This window comes from Eumetopias jubatus, unplaced genomic scaffold (genome assembly GCF_037043125.1).
Source record: "Eumetopias jubatus isolate StellerSeaLion01/CBP00866 unplaced genomic scaffold, mEumJub1_p1.0 scaffold_16, whole genome shotgun sequence".
Taxonomy (NCBI): Eukaryota; Metazoa; Chordata; class Mammalia; order Carnivora; family Otariidae; genus Eumetopias; species Eumetopias jubatus.
Window position 1 is genome coordinate 13,455,281 of NW_028274822.1, and position 20,379 is coordinate 13,475,659.

At 44.8% G+C, this 20,379-nt stretch overlaps 1 protein-coding gene across 5 annotated transcripts in view; it reads left to right on the top strand.

Annotated features, from left to right (window-relative positions):
• Positions 1-279: 279 nt before the first annotated feature.
• The window catches only part of BCL2 (BCL2 apoptosis regulator), a 167,354-nt gene continuing 147,254 nt past the window's right edge, over positions 280-20,379 (top strand). For 2 of the 5 annotated variants that reach the window (XM_028102939.2, XM_028102938.2), the window contains exons 1-2: positions 280-1,090; positions 1,308-2,161. In XM_028102939.2, coding sequence (XP_027958740.2) covers positions 1,586-2,161 — 576 coding nt within the window. In that variant the 5' untranslated portion in view covers positions 280-1,090; positions 1,308-1,585. The remainder of the gene's footprint in view (positions 1,091-1,307; positions 2,162-20,379) is intronic. The other 3 variants (XM_028102940.2, XM_028102942.2, XM_028102937.2) reach the window with 2 other exon arrangements.

Below are 20,379 nucleotides of genomic sequence, written 5' to 3' on the forward strand. Positions count from 1 at the left end.
GCGGAGGGCGGTGGGGCGGCTCCGAGGAGGGCTCTTTCTTTCTTCTTTTTTTGAATGAACCGTGTGACGTACGTACAGGAAACCAGTCGGTTAGAGAGAATGAAGTAAGAGGCCAGACCCCCCCCCCCCGCCCCGCGCCCGCCCCCTTCCTCCCCGCCCCCTCCCCCGCCCGCCGCGCTCCCGCCCGCCGCGCTCGGTTTCCCCGCCGAGCCGCCGCCGCCGCCGCCGCCGCCAGCGAAGGTGCCGGACGCCGGGCCCTCCCCGCCGGCGCGGCCGTCCTCGCCCAGAGCGGGTGCGCGGCGGGAGCGCGGAGGGGGCGGCCGCCGCCAGCGCCGCCGCGCAGGAGCAGGAGGAGGAGAAAGGGTGCGCAGCCCGGAGGCGGGGTGCGCCGGTGGGGTGCAGCGGAAGAGGGGGTCCAGGGGGGAGAACTTCGTAGCAGTCATCCTTTTTAGGAAAAGAGGGAAAAAATAAAACCCTCCCCCACCACCTCCTTCTCCCCACCCCTCGCCGCACCACACACAGCGCGGGCTTCTCGCGCTCGGCACCGGCGGGCCGGGCGCGTCCTGCCTTCATTTATCAAGCAGCTTTTCGGAAAATGCATTTGCTGTTCGGAGTTTAATCAGAAGAGGATTCCTGCCCCCGTGCCCGGCTCGTCCGCCGACCCCCGGTCCCTGTCTGTCTCCCGTGGAGGAGTGAAGCGGTCCCGCGGATAGAGATCCATGTCTGTGCCCGCGCGTGTGTGTGCGTGTGTAAATTGCCGAGAGGGGGAAAATCACAGGACTTCTGCGAATACCGGACTGAAAATTGTAATTCATCTGCCGCCGCCGCTGCCTTTTTTTTTCTCGTGCTCTTGAGATCTCCGGTTGGGATTCCTACGGATTGACATTTCTGTGTAGAAGTCTGGGAATCAAACTGGAAATTCTCCTAATTTTTTACCCTCCCTCCCCCAACTCCTGATTCATTTGGAAGTTTCAAAGCAGCTATAACTGGGGAGCTCTGAAGATTGATGGAATCTTTGCCTTATGCATTTGTTTTGTTTTCACAAAAAAGGAAACTTGACAGAGGATCATGCTGTCCTTAAAAAATACAAGTAAGTTCTTTGCACAGGAAATTGGTTTAATGTAACTTCCAATGGAAACATTTGAGATTTTAACTTTAAGTGCATTCGAGTTAAGTTTAATTTCCAGGCAGTTAAATACATTCTTTTTAGTTGTGTAAGTTGTAGTGTGTATGCCCTGCGTTCTTTCACCCAGTGTATAAAGGAAAATGCACCTGATTTTGACTTAGTTTTCTTTTTGACCTTTCAGCATCGCAGAGGAAGTAGACTGATATTAACCATAATTAATAATAATGTGCCTCATGAAATAAAGGTCCGAAAGGAATTTAAGTAAAAATTTCCTGCATCTCATGCCAAGAGGGAAACACCAGAATCAAGTGTTCCGCGTGACTGAAGACACCCCCTCATCCAAGAATGCAAAGCACATCCAATAAAATAGCTGGATTATAACTATTCTTTCTTTCGGGGCCGTGGGGCGGGAGCAGGGGCGAGAGGTGCTGCTGGTACCCGGCTGCTTTCGGGGGCAGGATGGCGCACGCTGGGAGAACAGGGTATGACAACCGGGAGATAGTGATGAAGTACATCCACTATAAGCTGTCGCAGAGGGGCTACGAGTGGGACGCCGGAGACGCGGGCGCCGCGCCCCCGGGGGCCGCCCCCGCGCCGGGCATCTACTCCTCGCAGCCCGGGCGCACTCCCGCGCCCGCCAGGACCTCGCCGCCGCCGGCCCCGGCCGCCCCCGCCGCCGCCGCCGCCGCCGCCGCGGGCCCTGCGCTCAGCCCCGTGCCACCTGTGGTCCACCTGACCCTGCGCCAGGCGGGCGACGACTTCTCCCGTCGCTACCGCCGCGACTTCGCGGAGATGTCCAGCCAGCTGCACCTGACACCCTTCACCGCAAGGGGACGCTTTGCCACGGTGGTGGAGGAGCTCTTCAGGGATGGGGTGAACTGGGGGAGGATCGTGGCCTTCTTTGAGTTCGGTGGGGTCATGTGTGTGGAGAGCGTCAACCGGGAGATGTCGCCCCTGGTGGACAACATCGCTCTGTGGATGACTGAGTACCTGAACCGGCACTTGCACACCTGGATCCAGGACAACGGAGGCTGGGTAGGTGCATGTCTGTTTGAATGTGAGTCTGGGCTGGACGTTTCAAATCTGAGGCTGAGAGTCCATGGTTGGAGTGTGGGTGGGCTCCTGGGCCAAGGGCAGGCTGATGAGCTAGGGACGTAAAATCAGCTTGCCTGCTTCCCTTCCCCCCCTCCCCCGTTTGAAGCTCCCCCTGCCAACAGTACTGTTGATGATTCCTTCTGACCAAAAGTGTTTTCCTTGCTTGCCAGCCGTCGAGTCTTAAACATCCAGCATTTGCTATCCAGTGGGATCTCGGGATAAATGGTATCTCTTCAGGGCTTCTCAAACTGGGGGTCCAAAGATCCTCCCCCCCCCCGCCCCCGACAAACGCCGGGACTCCTCAGGAGCTAGACTCCAGGATGGTTTGGCGATCCCCATCTTAAACAAGTTCCCCTGGGGGTTTCTTACTTGTACTACAATTTGGGAACTACCCAGTTAGAAGAATAGACTCCACCAGGGGACCAAGGGCATGCCTTTTCTGACTCACTTGGTAAGATCTACCCTAAGAGGAGATCCGGTGTAGCCGCTTTCCCGGGAGAACTTAGATGTGTTTGTAAAGAGGTAAGTTGACTTCCCAAAGGTCCATGAGCTCCATCCTGTGGTGGGTGCCACATTGTTCCCAGTGGGCATGACTGAGTGTCTTGAAGAACATTGGGCCATGGATACTTTATCTCATCAGTGACATAATTTGTCCTGGCTGCATACTCTGTGTTCTATTTCTATACCCGGTGTACGATTTCGAAGTTTACTGTAATTTTAGTATATTTTACTTTTCACCACCTACAGTCCACATCATTTGGTGGTCTCCTCTGCGGAAGAAACATGCATCTACAATGTCTATAGAGAGCGTAGAAGCATTGATTCTCAGCTGTGGATTCTCTCATGCTCTGACGTTAGTTGTAGTGATCGATGCCTGTAGCTTTGAAGAACATCTGTGAGGTGATTTTTTTCTGGTGCTAGATAGAGCTTCTATCACGTTAGCATAAAGGTATTGTTTTTGTGTGATTCTTTGGGGGGAGGGGGTCCAGATCCTAAGACTGAAGAACTGTAATTGAGATCTACATCTTGTATGTAAAATTACTAACTTATGAAAAAGTAAAAGAGGAATCTTGTCTGGAAATTTTTCAGACGTTTTGTTTTAATGTGAAGAATTCTTTTTGAAAAAGGCTGCAATGCAGTCCTTCCTTGTATGGTCTCTAGGGAGAATTACTGATGTTACTATTTTATAGGACCTAACAGGAGCACAAAGCCTAGAAATGACTACAAGTGGATTCAATTTCAAGAAGCACATTACATATTTTACTACAGTTTACAAGCATGCTAATATTAAGGCCAAGAAAAAAGAGAAAAAGCCAAGAAAGTAGATGGCTGACATGAAAATCTGATCCTACTTGATCAAATGGACAAAATTTCGATGCCACTGTTCAGTGTTTAAAAGTAAAATATCCCCATTTAAATTCCTAACATGTAAAATGCTCCTTGCGAATTGTCTTTTTGAGATCTTGGATTGTCAGATCTTTAGTAATTCTGGAAGAATTCACTAAAGGGTAAAAGGATATTTTTGCTAAATGTTTGGTTAAGTAGGTGGTTTTATTTTTAACCACCATAACCAAAAAGGTAGAGAGTTCCAGACTCCAAAAGGATCTTTTTAAGACCAAAGTAAAACTGATTTGACAGTTCATATTTTTATGAAAAAGATATTTCAAATTTTCTTTCTAGTTGAAAGAAATCCAAGGTGGTAACTGTCATCTGTTAAGAAATTTAATAAAAAGCTAGGAAACAGACATATGCTTATGATAGAAATTAAGATAGAACCTTGGCCTTTGTTTTGTTGTGTTTTACTATGTTAACATCTCATGCAATTGAGTTTCCTTTTCAAGTGAAGTCTCACCTTTAACTCCTTTCCAAATAGAGTCTTCATAGTAGAGCCTATCTTTGTGGTCAACAGGTATCTGAGATTGATAAATGTCAAGGCTGTATTTTATGATGCCAAACCACAAGGACATACCATAGAACGTGATAAAGAAATTTTTTTACAAAACCTCTCATAGTAAAAATAAATCATATAGAGGCACAAATAGCTGATGTAAAATGTGTCATTTTCAGAACAACATGTAGATGGATGACTATATAGGAAAACAAAGGAATTTGGCCAAAGAAAGGAGGTATCAGGAAATGTAATCATAAATGGATACTTTGGAATCAAAGTGGTATATTTGAGAGTTACAGATGATTTACCTATCCTTTCAAATAGGCATGACTAATCTAAATGTTTAGTGTAGGCATAGGGCATACAGATTTCCCCCCGAAATTTTGCACCAGTCAGGGTTGCATCCTTAATACTGTGTTGCGTCTTACAGTGTAAAGTACTCTGAATGGCAATGGTCAAGTTTCAGAAGAGAGCTAGTACGTTCTTTTGACCTTTGACAATGAAGTGTGTGGCTTCTAGGACTCAGTGGATCATACTGCGCATAGAATAATGGGCATTTCAGATCGGAAGTCACTTTTTTTCTTTGCTGCTTTTGATGCAAAATCAGCCTTCTGAGTTGAAGGAAAACTGTTTGTATTCCATGTTCCATAGCTTGGAGAAAGCAGCGTCTTGGAGGGAGCGGCGTCTGAGAGATAGTCCCAGAAGTCTACAAATTAAATAAAGACTAAAGAAGAAGCTGGGTTAGAATGGAGTGTGGCTTTATTCCTAAGTTTGAATAAGGCATTGTGAGAGAAGCAGGACAGAGGGATTACAAGACAGCATTAGTTCTAGGAAATGTCTGAGACCCTGCTACTCCAAGTGGGGTTCACAGACCAGCAGCAGGGGCATCACCTGGGGGCTTCTTAGAGATGCAGAAGCTCAGGTTCCACCCCGTAGCTAATGAGTCTGAATTTGTGGTTCACATGAGATACAGGTTTTCAAGTGCACGTAACAATTAGAGATGTTTATTATCTACCATTGGTTCCTGGGGCCATCTTTTAGGAAGAATGACAATCTGGGGTGGATCCTCCGGTGTCCCATTCCAGCGGCCTCACGGGTTTCTAGTATTACCTAGAATACTGAATATTTCCCACATGTCCTCTAGTGTGATCTGATCCTTGGACGAGATACAGTGGAACAGAAGAGAAAAGATAAATTATTGTAAGCTCAGTCTTCTCAAGAATGTTTTTCATGGTAGCTATATAGTTTGTATTGGCATTATTCATCCCAATAAAGTAACACAGCTCTTCTATTTCAATTAAAGGCCGGAGATTTCGCTCTTTTGATACCTCCATTAGTTATTATTTTACCCCCTCGTAACACGGTTTGAGTTCTATAGATGTGTTGACTGAGATTGCTTCAAGGTGAAGGGGCTCTTGTAGGCAAAGTGTTGAGATATGGGAACGTTGACGGTGAGTGAAATTGATTGCTCCCTCCAAGCTGAGAAATGGGACAATATTCAGCTTCATGTCTCAGAAGAGAGTGAGCTGTGGGCTACTAAAAGAAAGAGAAGACTTAAATAGGAGATTAGCTTCATTCTGTTGATGAGATGGTGGCGTGACTTTTCTTTTTTCTTTCTTTCTTTCTTTGTTTTTTTTTTTTTTTGTTTTGTTTTTTTTTTTGGTCTTTTGGTCTTTGTGGTTTAGGAAGACAGGAACTTACTTCTCCACATCCAGTAGAGGTTAGCTTCCTTTTTATTAGTTGGTCGGCAGGCAGTTTCTGTCTTCTGTTGGCAGTCCAGACCCACCAAAACACTTGATTAACTGGAAAGCAATACCATTCGTATGCCAGTGTACGAAGTAAGTGCAAAAGCATCATTTTCCTGGTGGCCAAGTATCAGCTGCTTATGGCCAGTTTTGGCAGCGAAGTGATAGAGATTAAAAATAGTCTGAAGATGATCCATTCTTAAGTAAGATATTTAATGATGAACTTTCCTTGGGAAAGTGTATCTTTCTGCCTGCTAAGAATCACATGACTCCCTGCAATAATTTATTCTGTAGAAAAAAACTACGTTATCGCCCCTAGAGTTTGCAAGTCACGTGCTGTTGAGTGATTGTATTTGTGGACCTTTGTAAAATTTTATAGTTCACTTAGTTCCCTTTTCTGTTGTACGGCTTTCATTGCTATTCAGTGTCTGTTGCAAACATGGCTTTCTTTTGCGCGTCCTGTTACTTTCAGCTGCGCTTTCTAGTGAGGACTGTTTGGTCTTTTTAGCAATTCTTAATTGACCTGGTACCTTTCAGAATGTTTAAATGTCATGAGGCCACACAGAACTCCAGGTAACAGAAAGCCACAAGTTGTTGTTGCTGTTGTTTTTAATAGCAAACTCTCAGAGTTTTTCCTTATCTGTACTTCTAGTCCTAGCCAGCTTTTTGGAGGAATGGTGAACTCACTCGGAAAGCAGGTATGTGGGTGCTGTGTTTATCACTAGTCACTCCTGCTCGCCTCTCCCCGCGCCCCTTTCTGAGGTCACTCATGTCTCAGCAATAGTCGCGCAAAGCAGTATCTCAGCACAAGTGCATTTGTGCTGGAAAAACAACACTGTCTTTGTCGTGTACAAGTAGAACGGCTTTCCCCCCAGAGGAAAAGAGATAGATTGTATTTGAGGTTCAGAGGTTCTGTTAAACCTTTTTAAGGTAATCTAATATCATCACCTTATTCAGGCATAGCCCTAACCTTGCAAGCTGGTCACCCTTTCCCTCAGCTACATACAGGAGACCACTCTGTGAATTTACTTCACTAAGAAGCTTTTCTTTCATTCTTCTTGGTTTGATTCAAGCAATACTAGTGTTTGACATCTAAACAGGATTAACGCTGAAAATCATCCAAGGACTGAGACAGTTTTTCGACAGACATGATTGCAAGTCTTTATGTGCCTGGCCCTGGGTTAGATTGGGGACACAGGGAAGTCAGCTTTACCCCTGCCTTGGGTGACCTCACGGGCTAGTGTTGTAAGTGTCTAAGTAAACTCATAGTTACATGCAGCCCTATGAGCATGATCCTAGATTCTCAGATTTAGAGAGAAAAAGAAAAAAAAAAAAACCCAAGTATATATTATTTTGCATACACTTCTATCTTTGCCTAAAAATGTTACTTCTAACCGTATGGCTGTTCATGTGTGCATTACGTCTGATTTAAATAGGAGGAGAAATGTAGATAACCTAAAAAATACTGTACAATACAAACACACACTTAAGAGAACTGAAAAGGCCGGGGGAGTTCCCTTGTTAAATATTTACCCATTAAGCATCCTTAATACACATTAAGAAGACTTAATAAACACCTGTCTTCAATTTTTAAGGTATTTCATTAATTCTTTGTATTTAAAAGACAATCAAGGCCTGGAATAGGATAATTAGAATAACTGAATTTGAAGAACTGTCTTTCTTAAATCATCCTTGTATGTAGAAAAATACAAGTTGATTTTGAACAGAACAGGGGCTCTTCCTTTGGGAGAGATTTAAATAAAAAGCTTTTGTTTTCTTTTGTTTTAGGTTATAGTACTGTTTCGTTTATTAAGAGGCTTCTCTTCCCAAATCTGTTTAGAGAAATTTCTGGTCCACTTTAGCATTTATGTTCCTGAAGGGCAGGTCTTACCACTGTCTAACTGCTTACACTCATGGTCCTCTTTCTTTAAATGGAGATTGTAAAACTTTTGAAATTACAACAAAGCCTTTTTCCTTTTCCAGTTTGTTCTGATATATGCTCAATTCTATAGTGCCAACATTGTTTCTCTGCTTGTTACTTGCCAGACAACAGATCAACCCAGCTGTCCTTCAGTACGCATGATGATCGCATGACTGTTTCTAGCTCTCCAAAGCCATTGGGGCTTTCTCATGGGGACCTTGCCCCATCACTGTCCCCTACCTGCCCATCATCCCACCACCGAGAGACGTCCTGGATGTAGCTCCTTGTGCCCTCCCAACACGCACAGGGTAGGATTCACCTGAAGCAAAGAATGTTCTGCCTCCATTCCAGCAAGAGGGAGCGGGGAAAGGGCTGTGGCCAGAGCCAGAATATAACCTCGACCCCCGTCTTGCTGCAGGCAGCAGAGCAAGGCACAATTCTGTCAACAGAGGCGACGTTTTCCCCCAGAGATCGTGAATTCCAGCTGCTTGGGGGGGTGGGGTGGGGGGGGGTAGAATCTGCCGGCAGAAGTTTTATTTGCTTCATCTCTGCAGTGTGAGATTAGAGGGGTTATACTCTAGACATAGATTAAGTTTTGACTAACTTAATTAAAATAGCTTCTATTCCAGACTACTTCCCCAAACCGCCCCCAACCGTTTGTAGCAATGTACTGAGAGCTACTTGGGTGATTTTTCTTGGGCGATTGACAGGATTCTATGAGAAACTTCTCTACAGAATGTGGACCTCTCTTCCCCATGACACATGGAACATGCACTTCCCTGGGAAACTGTTTGGAAAATTTGTGTTTTCATCCTGCTCCTTGTTTTGCCTTCAGAATGTCAGGGATAGAGCCATATTCCATTTTTAGTTAATAATCAGCTCATCGGCTCTCTGGGGCTTCAACATAATGAGTCAGAAGCTTATGACTGACCCCACTCTCCTCTTTACTATGCCTCCTGAAAACAACCCGAGGACCCACTGCGTCAAGTGAAGCTTTAATATTTCAGGGGAGATTTTCCATCAAGGCTAGTGATAGTTCCAATTACTATATTTCTCTCTTTTTAACTGTCTTTTCTTAAGCTGTGGAAGTATCAAGAGTTTACGACTTTGAATACTTAGAGCACCAAACAAAGGATCAATGTTGCAGGCCATCTCTTCTTGACGATTTCCATCTCTTCTTGGCTGAGAATGAAGATTGCTTTAGCTGGCAACACCATGAATGTTGTATCTGTGTAGTGACTCTGAAATTGAATTGCAGCCAGATAGTCCACTCAGGTGCATTTGAATGTTCCAGAAGAATCTGGGACAGATACTTAGTCCTCTTAATTCTCTGCCTATTTGCCTATATATATATATATATATAGGCAATATATACATAGAGTAATATGTATATATGTACATATATATATATATATTACTTTCTTGCTATTAGAATAGGAATAAAATTAACTGCAAACTATATCATCAGCTTTAGAGATTGGTATTTTATCCCTTAAGAAAAAAGGCAAGTCCATAAATGAAGCCAGTTGGCACTTCTGAGTCTAAAATTTCAGGACTATCTCCTAGTCATTTCCCTTATGAATTCCTGCTAACATCTCTCTCTCTCTCTCTCTTTCTTTGTCTCTCTCTCTCATTTTAAAACTGAAAGCTTTTAGAGGTGGTTTTGAGTTTTTGTAATAACACAATTATAGGTATAGTGAGGCAGAGCCACTTACTAAATATTAAAGTAACAGTATAAGAAGAAAACAGTATGAAGAAGTCTTATCAAGGCAAATGAGCAATCGTTCACAAAACCTAACTCACAAAGGGCAGGGATGGAAATGAAAAGAGTTACGAAGATCTTGTGATTTCGCATATCATGCACGTTAATTTTTTTCATTGAAAACACATTTACTGAGGGCTTACTATGTGCAAGGCTGTATGCCAGGTGTTTTAGTTGAGTAAAACAATGTGTAAGGTCAACTTTGCCTTCAAGGAACTTGCCAACCAGTAGTGGGACTAAAAAGATGTAAGTTGCTGCAATGTAGTGGATGGAGAGATCTGGTCCAGCTGGAAGGGGATCTGGAAGAGTTTCGTGCAGGAGGGAGACAGTAGGAGGTATGGGGAGAGGGCGTTTTAGATAACTGGCCTGGAGAAGTCAGAGCAGACGGGAATGTATGAGGCCTAATTGGACAATAGTGGGAATAGTAGAGAGTATTGTCCTAATTGGACAATAGTGGGACGTAGAGCTCTCTCATGAGATATGACTGGGTCCTAGGTAGAGAGGTTTGTATTTAACTTGGTTAACATTAAAACGATTATCAAAAGGGTTCTGAGGCAAGGTGGGATGCGTGGGCTTGTGGAAGATTGCTGGACAGTGGGAGACCAGGTAGGGGGTTTGAACCATGGTGGCAGAGTAGGGAATGGAAAAGATGGGGCCGATGGGTGGGGGCAGTGCTGAAGGGAAACCAAAGGACTGACAACAGATTGAAGAAGCAGAAGACTCAAGTCTGAAACCCAGCTCCTTCAAAAAGTGATACTGTTCTCAAGAGAAAGAGGAAAGATAAGAACTGTTGCTGTGTTGTGGGGTAAATGTGATGAAGCTAACTTTGGACATTTTCAACTTGAGTTTCTAGTAGTATATCCAGGTGGAGATGCCCATTAGCAGTTGGCCTTAAGGACCTGGAGCTCAAGAGAGAATTTGGGGCAAGAATACAATATGCCTTTCCCCCCAAACCAGGTATATTTCCCATTTCCTTCTTGGGTTTCCAAACATGGTCCTAACTGCCCCTGCTGATTCCATACTGCTTTTCCCCAAAAGTCCTGTGTAGACGTCTGTGGGTTGGATTGCGGTGATTAACTTGGGAGTTAACTATTCAAAGCCTGGCTTCCCACTACCAGTTTGCCTACTTAAACAGTAATTCAACTTGGGTCAAATTAGCGTTGTCCCAAAATCCTAATAATAACCACCATTTGTGGAGATCTTATAAAACCAAAGTGTTCTCCTTCACTGGTACTTTGTCATTTCGTAAATTATTTCTCCTATTCTATTTAACCTGCAGCTAGGAGAGTAGATCGTAGGTACATACAATAATTGTTTATTGAATGAATTAATCAATAAAAGATTATGGAAGAGGCACTTTGAGCATCTAACTCATCCTAACCAACTAACATTCTCCTACTCTCCTTTCTACAGAGTGTGCGTCTGTGTTCCAAATGTCCCACGTCACAGATTTGTTAATACTTAATAGAAATGAAAAAAGAAAAACACCTAGGAAGTGTTTTGATTTCATCCCTCATCACTGAATTGAAAAAGTATGTCTTTCATACTTGAAGACAAGTCTAGATTTTGCTTTACATTAAATGTTCAACTTTAATAAAAGTCTTTAATGCTAATATTAGACACTAGGCTATGGGTTGTCACCTTATATCTGTTTATACATAGAATGACCACAGCCTCTGTATACGTGCTTAGCTGCTCTCAGTCCCATGGTTCAAATCTCAAGCTGAGTACAAGTCTTGATGTCTGAGATTTTCATCACCTTGTCACAAAAGAAATCAGGGCTTGTCCAGGGTTCTCACAGTGGGAACAAGGTGGTTTCCCCCCCTGATTAGTGTTGTAGCTCCAATGTAAAAGAACCACAGCATAAAAGTCATAGGAATAAAGGATCCCCTAGTTCTTCTCCCATGAAAACAAGCCTCCTGTTGAAGGTGGAAGTCAGTAGATCTCAATGTTCCCAGAGGGGAGAGAACCTAAGATTTTACTTCTCCAGACACTGACCAGCAAGGAGACCACCAGGGGTGTCCTGGATAAAACCACTGGCCTGGCAGCGTTGGACTCCCTTCTCTCTCTTGCTTGAAGCAAGAATCACCGCCTTTCTGTGGTTTTCAGAACTGGTGAAATTTGTATTTTAAGAACCCTCATCCCTTGGCATGAAGCAAACTCAAAGTGTTATTGCTCATCATTTGTCATCTGTTTGAGAAAGATTGTATGATTTGTTTACTTGTAATGAAGCTTGACCATACTTCTCCAGGGGCTTTTTAAAAAGAAGGATGTGTCAGCTTGCAGATTTGTCCCCATGAATGAAACCACAAGCAAAATCTCTTCTCTCTCCCATCCTCCCTCTCGTTTCTTTAGTGGCCATCTGTGCATTATGTTACCATTGCCAGACCCTCTTCAAGTGGCTTATCTATGAGTGAATTCAGAAACTTCAAATTAGAAAGGACGCCCAGATAATTGGCCTGTTCTCCAAAGTATCTGTCCCCTGTGCTACTGCCGGATTCCTTCTTAATGAATACATCCAGTGACAGTGGGATTCTTGAGCTTGTCCTATCCGTGAGAAAATGAGCTTCCCTGCTTTGTAACAGCTTGTGGCTCGGGGGAAAAAAATGACAGCCATTGCACAAGTCTCCTTTGAAAGTCGTCTTCTTTCCCATAAATGATACTTTGAGAACACACTTAAGGGGTTATTAGTTTTCTATTTCATGCTTGGCCTGTGTGTGAGAATAACACCAGCTGTCACTGCAAATCAGTAGCTAAACACGCTTTGTCTGGTTAATGTGAGCATTTAATATTTGGCTCAATTAAAAATTAACTGATGAAAGTGCATGTCAAATGGAAATTGAAAATACCTTTGTAAGGAATATTGAAAGGGCACGACCAATGAGGAAATTAGTGGTCTTAAAATGCGGAGACTGGGGAGAAACTTCATATGAGTCTGAGACCCTCGACTCTTCCTTCCGACCTCTCTCCCTATTTGGCTCGGCATGATCCTGAAAAGGAGGTCCTCATTCTTACTGTGAAGGACTCAGTGGCATCTCTGTGTTTTCTAGAGAATGACTGCGGTGTGTTGTTTTATTTTGTTTTGTGCCGGATCGTACAACGAAAGCAGACAGAACAGGAGATGGGTTATTTGTCCCACACTTTTTTTTTTTTTTTTTTAATTGAGCACATGGTTAGGCCTGGCCCCGGGGAAGTTGAGGGCTCACGGTCAGCAGGGTGGAGATCATCACAAAACAACTGTAGCTGAGCCTGAGGAGAGCCAGGGGAGAAGACAGACAACCACAGTAGGGGCACTTATTAGGGTCAAGGAAATCTTCCCAGGGAAAGGGGGCTGAAGCCTGAAGAAGGAACGGGAGCTAACCTAGAGAAGTGGGGAAGGGGGAGCAAAGTGTGGCCAGCAGGAAGAAGCTGGGGGACAAAGGCCAGAGACCGCAGCCTGCCACATGCTCTTGGGACTCTGGAACCCAGCCTGGCCGGAGGGAGGGGCGCGAGGGGGCAGGTCAGAGAGGCAACGCGGGAGGTGCGCCGCTGTGGAGGGCTTTATGCTAGAAAGGTCCTGCCATTAATCAGACTGGGGAGAGGCTAGCTCAGCAAATGAGCAAGAGACCATGCACCTGACCTAGAGGAATGGCAGTAGGGACAGCGAGAAGCTGATAGTGTTGAGCAATGGTTAGGACTAGAACGGAGAGATTTTTATTTAGGAAGACACAGTGATGGACTGAATGCTTCAGAACCGGGCTCATTTCTTCTTCAGTTACACTGCTCTTTTTCCGTAGTCATTTTGAAAAGAATATGGTCCTCGTTGTAGTGAGATATATGAAAAAATATACATTTCTTTTTCTTATTTCCCATTCGTTTCGGTTAGCACTGCCGGGCTGAAAATTTTATTTTGTTAGAATTCACATCGTAATAAATTGTCATTAACAAGCAGTTAACAAAAGTGTATTTGAAGAAAGAAAGAATTCAATTTTGAGAGGCAGTTTTCATAGAATTTTCCTCCACGTGAAAAAAATCGCAACAGTGGGGTCTCACCTTGTTGGAGAATTTTAAAGTTTCCAAAGGAATTCCGTGTCTGTTGGCTCCTTTGGTCTTCATGAGGACCTAGGGAAGGCAGGTATTGTATTCCCACTTCTCTCTGCCTACACCCTTTTTGCCATTTGTTTATTCCCATGCAAAGAGAAAAACACCTGAGAAAGCTGTGGAGGCCAGTAATTCCTGGTATTCATTCCCAGACTCAGAGTCCGGTGGTTATTTCTTTACACTGTGCTGCTTCTGAGGGTATGTTTTCACAAGGACACCAGATTCCTCAATAGAAACTTAATCAAGTATATCTAATGTGGAAAAATAGTATCCTCTGCTGCTTTTTACCTCAAAAAATGTCAAGAAAATTAAAATGTAGTCTTCTGTTTCAGGGTTTTTTTCCCCTCCTTTGATTTGGCTTTTGAAGGGTGTTTCATATTTATGGCAGAGGGGCATCTAACCTCTTGCCATTTGATGCCCACACGTTCGCTCAAGACCCCGTGGGTATGCTTGGGAGCTGGGCAGGACTGAGCAGGTAACTCCTCCAGGGGACGGTAGTGTGAGGGATAGGAGAATTCTCGAAACTCAGCATGAGGGTTCTGGGACACAGCAGGGCAGGCAGAATTATACGAACGTAGACCATCATTTTGATTGTTTGGCATCTAACCGGCAATCCACGTTTTTATTAACTTGTAAAATTGGCCTCTTTAGGTAAGCGGCATAAACTTGACGATTAAAGTGCTTATTGAATTTAAAAAGTGGCGGAGCCTTCATCAGCAAGATCCCATAGTGTCTAAAGGGCATGTGGCTATGTTAGTTCAACCTCATTTATTCAACACATGTTGGAAGAGCCCTGGAGCTGCAACAGAAAACATGGCGGTCAAGAACTGTCTCGCATACCTCTCATGAATCCAACACTGGTAAAGAGGTTAGCACAGTAAACAGGCAAATAATTAACCATATAAGGGACTACAATATAACAAAATGGAACAAATTGATATAGGAGTGTTGATGGGGCTTATTAACTCTTGCAGGAGTCTTGGGATTTCTGCTAGTAGTATTGCAGATTACACAGAGGAGGTTAAATGGCTTTTTAAAGTTAAGAGCTGAATATATAATGTTCTTCCTTAATATTAATGTATGTATTAGTATAACACAGCCCGTGTGTCAGTTTAAGGTCGGTGACCATGCACAGTATAGAGTTAGAGAAGACTTTCATTTTTGGCTAAAATGTCTGGAACATTTTTCCCCCTTACGCCTACTGATCTTTTCATTTTCCCCATTTCCATGTATAACAACATTGGTCAATGGCCCCAGTCACTGAAAGCCAGAAGGAAGGAAGGAATTGATTGCACCCCAACATGTGCCAGACTCTGGGCTTAGTGCTGCTATGGATAGGAGATGATTTAACCCCCATAACCTCTTCTGAGGGTAGGAAGTAGAATTACAGATTGAGGAAGCAGAGGTTTTGCAAAATCAAGGAATTTTGCCCAGTAAGAGGCAAAACCAGATCCTTTTTTAGGCAGTCCAAGTGGTCATGGATGTCCTCTAAAACGTCAAGAATTTTTTTTTTTTAATGTAAAATAGAAACCTATTAAAAAGTAACACTTTGCTGCATGTGACTTTTTGGTTTCTTTTGTGTTTCCTTAGGAAGCCAATTAGTCATCTTTATTTTAGTAACTAGGAGGTGAAATCTTTCATAACACCAACTTTTAAAAGTTCTTTCACAGTTGAAAAAAGAGAGAGAGAGACAGAAACATTTTGTTTCTGTCTCTCTCCTCTTTGGCTCCAACAGTCTGTGTAAATAACTTTTGAAAAATAAGTAGTAATCACCACTTCATACCAAGACCAGACACCTGATTCAGAAGCTGTCCCAGGGGTCAGTGTGTGTGTGTTGGAATAACAAATCCACAACTCTGTCCTGGTTCAAGAGAAATGACCTCACTGTCCAATTGTAACCTGCCTGAGGCCTTCATCAAGAGGTGGGAAAAGTCTGTGGTTTTACCTCTGGTGGGATCCTCAGCCCTTCGAGGTCTTATTTTAGGCATGACCTTCGTGTTTTTTTTCCAGAGTCCAGAGGTGGAATGACATGTTCCTCAGGCTTACAAGGTGATGATGATGTATCTTTTTTTTTTTTATATTTAGCTGTAAATTTTATTCTCCTCATATAAACAAACCCACTTTCAGCAACCAGGGTGTATCAAGGGAGAGTCATTTCCATCTCCCTTGGTTTAATTTGGATACATTTGACCTAGAACAGCACAGTGTTTCCACAATAACATTTGGACAGGATGCTGCTGTGCTGGTTTGCAGGGCTCAGGGAGTTTCGGCTGGGCCAGGAAACTACTTTCTTAAAAGAAACCTAAGCACTAAGTTCTGACAAGATAGGAAACTCTTACTAGGCTCCTCATTAAACCTACCTCTGTTTTTCTTTGCTTTCTCATCCATTTCTGTATCTCTTTGTGTTATTAAGCAATATAGGTTGAGTATTTAACTTAAGTTCATATGCCAAATGAGTAACTGAAATTCAGAAGGCATAAAATAAAAACAAAAGATTGTTTGAAGGGGTTTGTTTGAGGAAGCATATATAAATAAAAAAAATTAAACATTTCTCCCAGGCACAACATGTTATAATTTTTAGAGTAGAACTTCATGGTCTTTCATAAGGAAGCAAAAAAGGAAGGGAAATTATTATTCAGGCCGAGGGACAATAGTAACCTTTGATTAATCGAGACAGAGTTCAAAACCAGCCTCCCCAAACCCTGGGATCTGTGTTCACTGAACTGAACACCCCACGAGCTATTTCCGCTCTCTTCTGGGGATTAGACTGCTTTAAAAATGTAGGTCCAATATAATCTAAAATGTTTAATTTATAAGCTATAACCCAACACGATAATGTTTAAAAGTCTGCTTTATGTATTTTTACAAATCCTTAAAATCCCAAGGACTTGAGATAATTAGGATCTTTGTTCTTTAATGGCTTTCTATGTGACCTCTTAGTGGTAGGGACTGATCTCAGGACAAGGGCGGGGTAGATTGGGATTCTGTGCCCAGGAGGGGCTCACTCGTGTCCAGCATGAAGAGGAGAGGGCTCTGCTCGTTCTCTGCCTCAGTCATACCTGCGATTATTTATAATGTTGACGTGGAAATGAAGAGCGCTCGTTTGTCACCAGGATTGTAATTGGGGAATGAAAGGTCTTTATGACCGCCAAGTCCATTAACACTCTGTTTAGCAATTATGATGATTCTAAACACAAGTAAGAACTAGGAAGTAATTTCAGCCCCTGCTATGCAGAAGGGTAACACAAAGGTTACACACCAAAGGTCACACCCATTAGTCATAAGAGCTTGGCCATCACTCCTAACAGATTTGGGTGTGTGTGTGTGTGCGTGCGTGCACGTGCGTGCATGGAGAGAGAAATACACATAACCTAAAAGTTACCATTTTAACCATTTTTTAAGTGCGTAGTTCAGTGGCATTCCATACATTCTCAGTGTCATGCCACCATCCTCACCATCCATTCCAGAACTTTCTCACCACCCCAGACGGAAACTCCGACTCCATTGAACACAAACTCCCTGTTCCCTCCTCTCCTCAGCACCCCCCCCCGTAACTACTCTTTTACTGTCCACGTGAATTTGACCGCTCTAGGTACCTCATACAAGTGAATCACACAGTATTTGTCCTTTTGTGTCTGGCTTACCTCCCTAACATCGTGTTTTTGAGGTTCATCCATGTTGTAGCATGTGTCAGAATGTGATTCCTTTTTAAGGCTAAATAATTTTCCACTCAGAGTTTTTGTTTTTGTTTTTGTTTTAATGCATGTTCTCACAAGATTGGTTATCATTTTTTTCTGGTCCAAAGAAATGGCACAGACAGTCCATCAGTCCTGAGTGGGCAGCAGAGCCTGCAAATTTTTAGAAAAATTACGTGAAGAGTCTGACTGTAAGGAAGAGGCTAACGAGGCCGTGAAGCCCAGCTCAGGAATGACAGACCCGGCCGTCTGAGGCTCCTCCGCATGGGGCAGACGGTAATGAAGATCTCAGCAGCCCTTGAGGTTGTCCTTGGGCTGAGTGAGGCTCGGGCCAGGCTCGAGATGCTGTGAGTCAGCAGGACGGGGGCCCTTTCCATAGGGAGAGTTGAAGAGTTCAGGGAAAGCGGGTAGTCCGTTTCTGAAACGTCTCCATTCCAAATGGTTAAGATTTTTTTACAAGTTTCGGCTTCAGTCATCTGAAAAATCCACTTATGGGACATGATTGATTCCAGAACGTGGGGCGAGAGAGGAGGCAAGGCAGTGGCCGTGTGAAAAAGAAGCTACAGGCGAAGCGGCCTTGCCCGGCGCCGGCTCACCTGCACCTTCCTTTCCTCGACCTCACTTTCTAGGGCAGAGAATGGAAGGGAACTGGACTTCAGTGCATACGGATATTGGTATTTCTGGGGGAGTTTCTGCCGGAGTGCTGTGGCTAAATTATCCGCGCTCTGCCGGAGTGACATTGTTGGCATATTTAGAACAGCCGGGCACCCCGCCGCGTGACCCAGAAGGGCTCGTGAGCCTGACTCGGGCATTTGCCTCCGGACTTCAGTTTGCCATCGTGGGACAGTGACGCGTGGTCACTTGCGCCTTCACCATGCACAGTGCCTGTGAGGTTTCTCGGTGTGATCTCTGGCCTTGTGGAGGGCGGCCGCCTGGGGAAGCAGATGCTCAACTGGAAATCTCGCAGTCCAGTGAGTTTTTCCTGGGGAAGTTAAGGATGGCTTCCTAGAGGAGGTGCCATGCGGCCTGGGGCATGAAGGATACGTAAGAGCTTGCCCTGCGAAGGATGGGAAAGGGTCCCGTGTGCAAGTAAAGAGAGTGATGGGAAGGCTGTGACAAGCTTGGGGATGGTACAGAAGTCAGCATGACCACAATACAGGGGTTGTGGGGTGGAATGCAAGGAGATGATGAAGCTGGAGGGATAGCCAAGGCTGATTCACTAAGGCCCCGAGTGTCTCCCCGAGGAATTTAGATTTGGTCTTTCGCGCGGTGGAGGGCCGGTGAAGGTTTCTAGCAGGATAGTAATTTTTGTTGGCGGCGGAGGGGGCAGGAGGGAGTCCAGGTAGGGAGAAGGGGCAGGTGTCCATCTTGGGATGGGGCTGAGCACCTGCACCTGGACACCTGCCTCTTCTTCCCACTGGGATGGGACAACCGTGAAAGATATTTCAAAGGTAGAATCTGTCAGGTTGTGCACAGGAATTGAGTGTGGATGCAATTGGACCGTCATGGAATACTCGGTGCTTAGCGCAGGGCAAGCACACAGTAGGTGACTGATGGACGGACAGACGGACGTCCTGGACAGCTGTCTATGTGGATGGTAAGAGCAGTACCAGCAGCGTCACAGGGGTAGCCCAGCCATATCGTGATAAAGGAGCTGTTTGTAGGGTGTGTACTCCATGCCAGATACTTTCTAGATGGCCTGTCTGCGTGAACGTGTTTCTTAGGACAGTCCAGGGAGCTTGGTGTGCTTTTATCCTTGTAGGTGGGGACACAGGGGCTCGGAGAGGTGACTCACGCAGCTGCTTCGGTGGTTGAGCTGGGGTTTGAACTCAGGCATCCACGGGGTACTCCGTGCCCTTCATCACAGCACTGTGGCCTCTCCTCTTCTGGAGTTTCCTGGAAGCTGCTTGTGTCAAGGCCCCAGGAGTGATGAGTGGGCAAACATAACCAGCGGCAGGATGCAGAGAAGCCTGTTTAGGAAACCATTTATCTCACGTAGACATACCATCTGAGATGACCTTAGGAGAAATAACAGTGGCAGTAATAACAGCACTGCAGTCTTTTCCCTGGCATAAGAAGCCAGCTTTGTAATGAAAATGGAATTTCTCTGGGAACGAGTCCTAGAAAGAGATAGGCTGTTGAGATAAAATAACGAATTGCAAGCTAGTATCAAATTGTTTTCTGTGTGTTTTCCCTTGCAGGCTTGCCTTCTCTGTTGTGTCATTTACTTTGTCCACTTGCCCCCTGCAGATCCACGCCCCCTGCACCCCCCTTCCCCCGTGCCCCGCCAGCCCCACAACCCAAAGGAGGAAGAAGGAGTGTGTGCATCTCGAGGCAGTCGTGCCCTACCTTGAGTTGACCCTCAACATACCTGGCAGAAAGGGGAAGGGGTCCTCTAGGGTAAACATTGCTTTTGGGGATGGAAGCCTGTGGCTTTTTGGAATGAAGGGTGGTGAGTTTGGTTTCCCAGGTGGCCCACGGGCCGGAATGTGAGCTCCACGGTATTCAGGTGTGCGCGCCGTCATGGATCATTACAACCCCAACTGAGGCTGTGTTTTCATGCCATAGGTCAGAGTCATATAAAATAAACTCTTGTCATAACAAAGGATGTAGCAGCCAGATTACATCTCAGAGCTCCTTCACTCGCTTACCCCAGAGGACACTGATTTTCAGGGCAGTGTGGGGGAGGGCTTCTATTTTATGCTGATTCCAATTGGGGGTCTCTGTTGCTCTACCACCCTTGTAAATGGTGATAAAGAGTGGTGGCCATAGCAGCATGGGGAAAGAGTGTGGCCTGGAAACCCAGCCAAACGTTCTTGGCTCCAATTTTATGCAAATTTGCTGAACAGAATGCAAATGATTTCCCAGTAATGCGGGACCCAGGGACCAGTGCTCCTCTGTTTCGGTGGCCCTCTGGGCTTCTGGCAACAGCCCCCTTAGGGGCGTGGAGGTAAAGGGTGGCTGGGAAGGAGGGGCTCCCAGTGTCAGTGGAGACCCCACCTGGGATTTCACCAGGAGCAGCAGCTTTCCCTTTGGCATCCCACAAGCCAGGACTTCTGGGTTT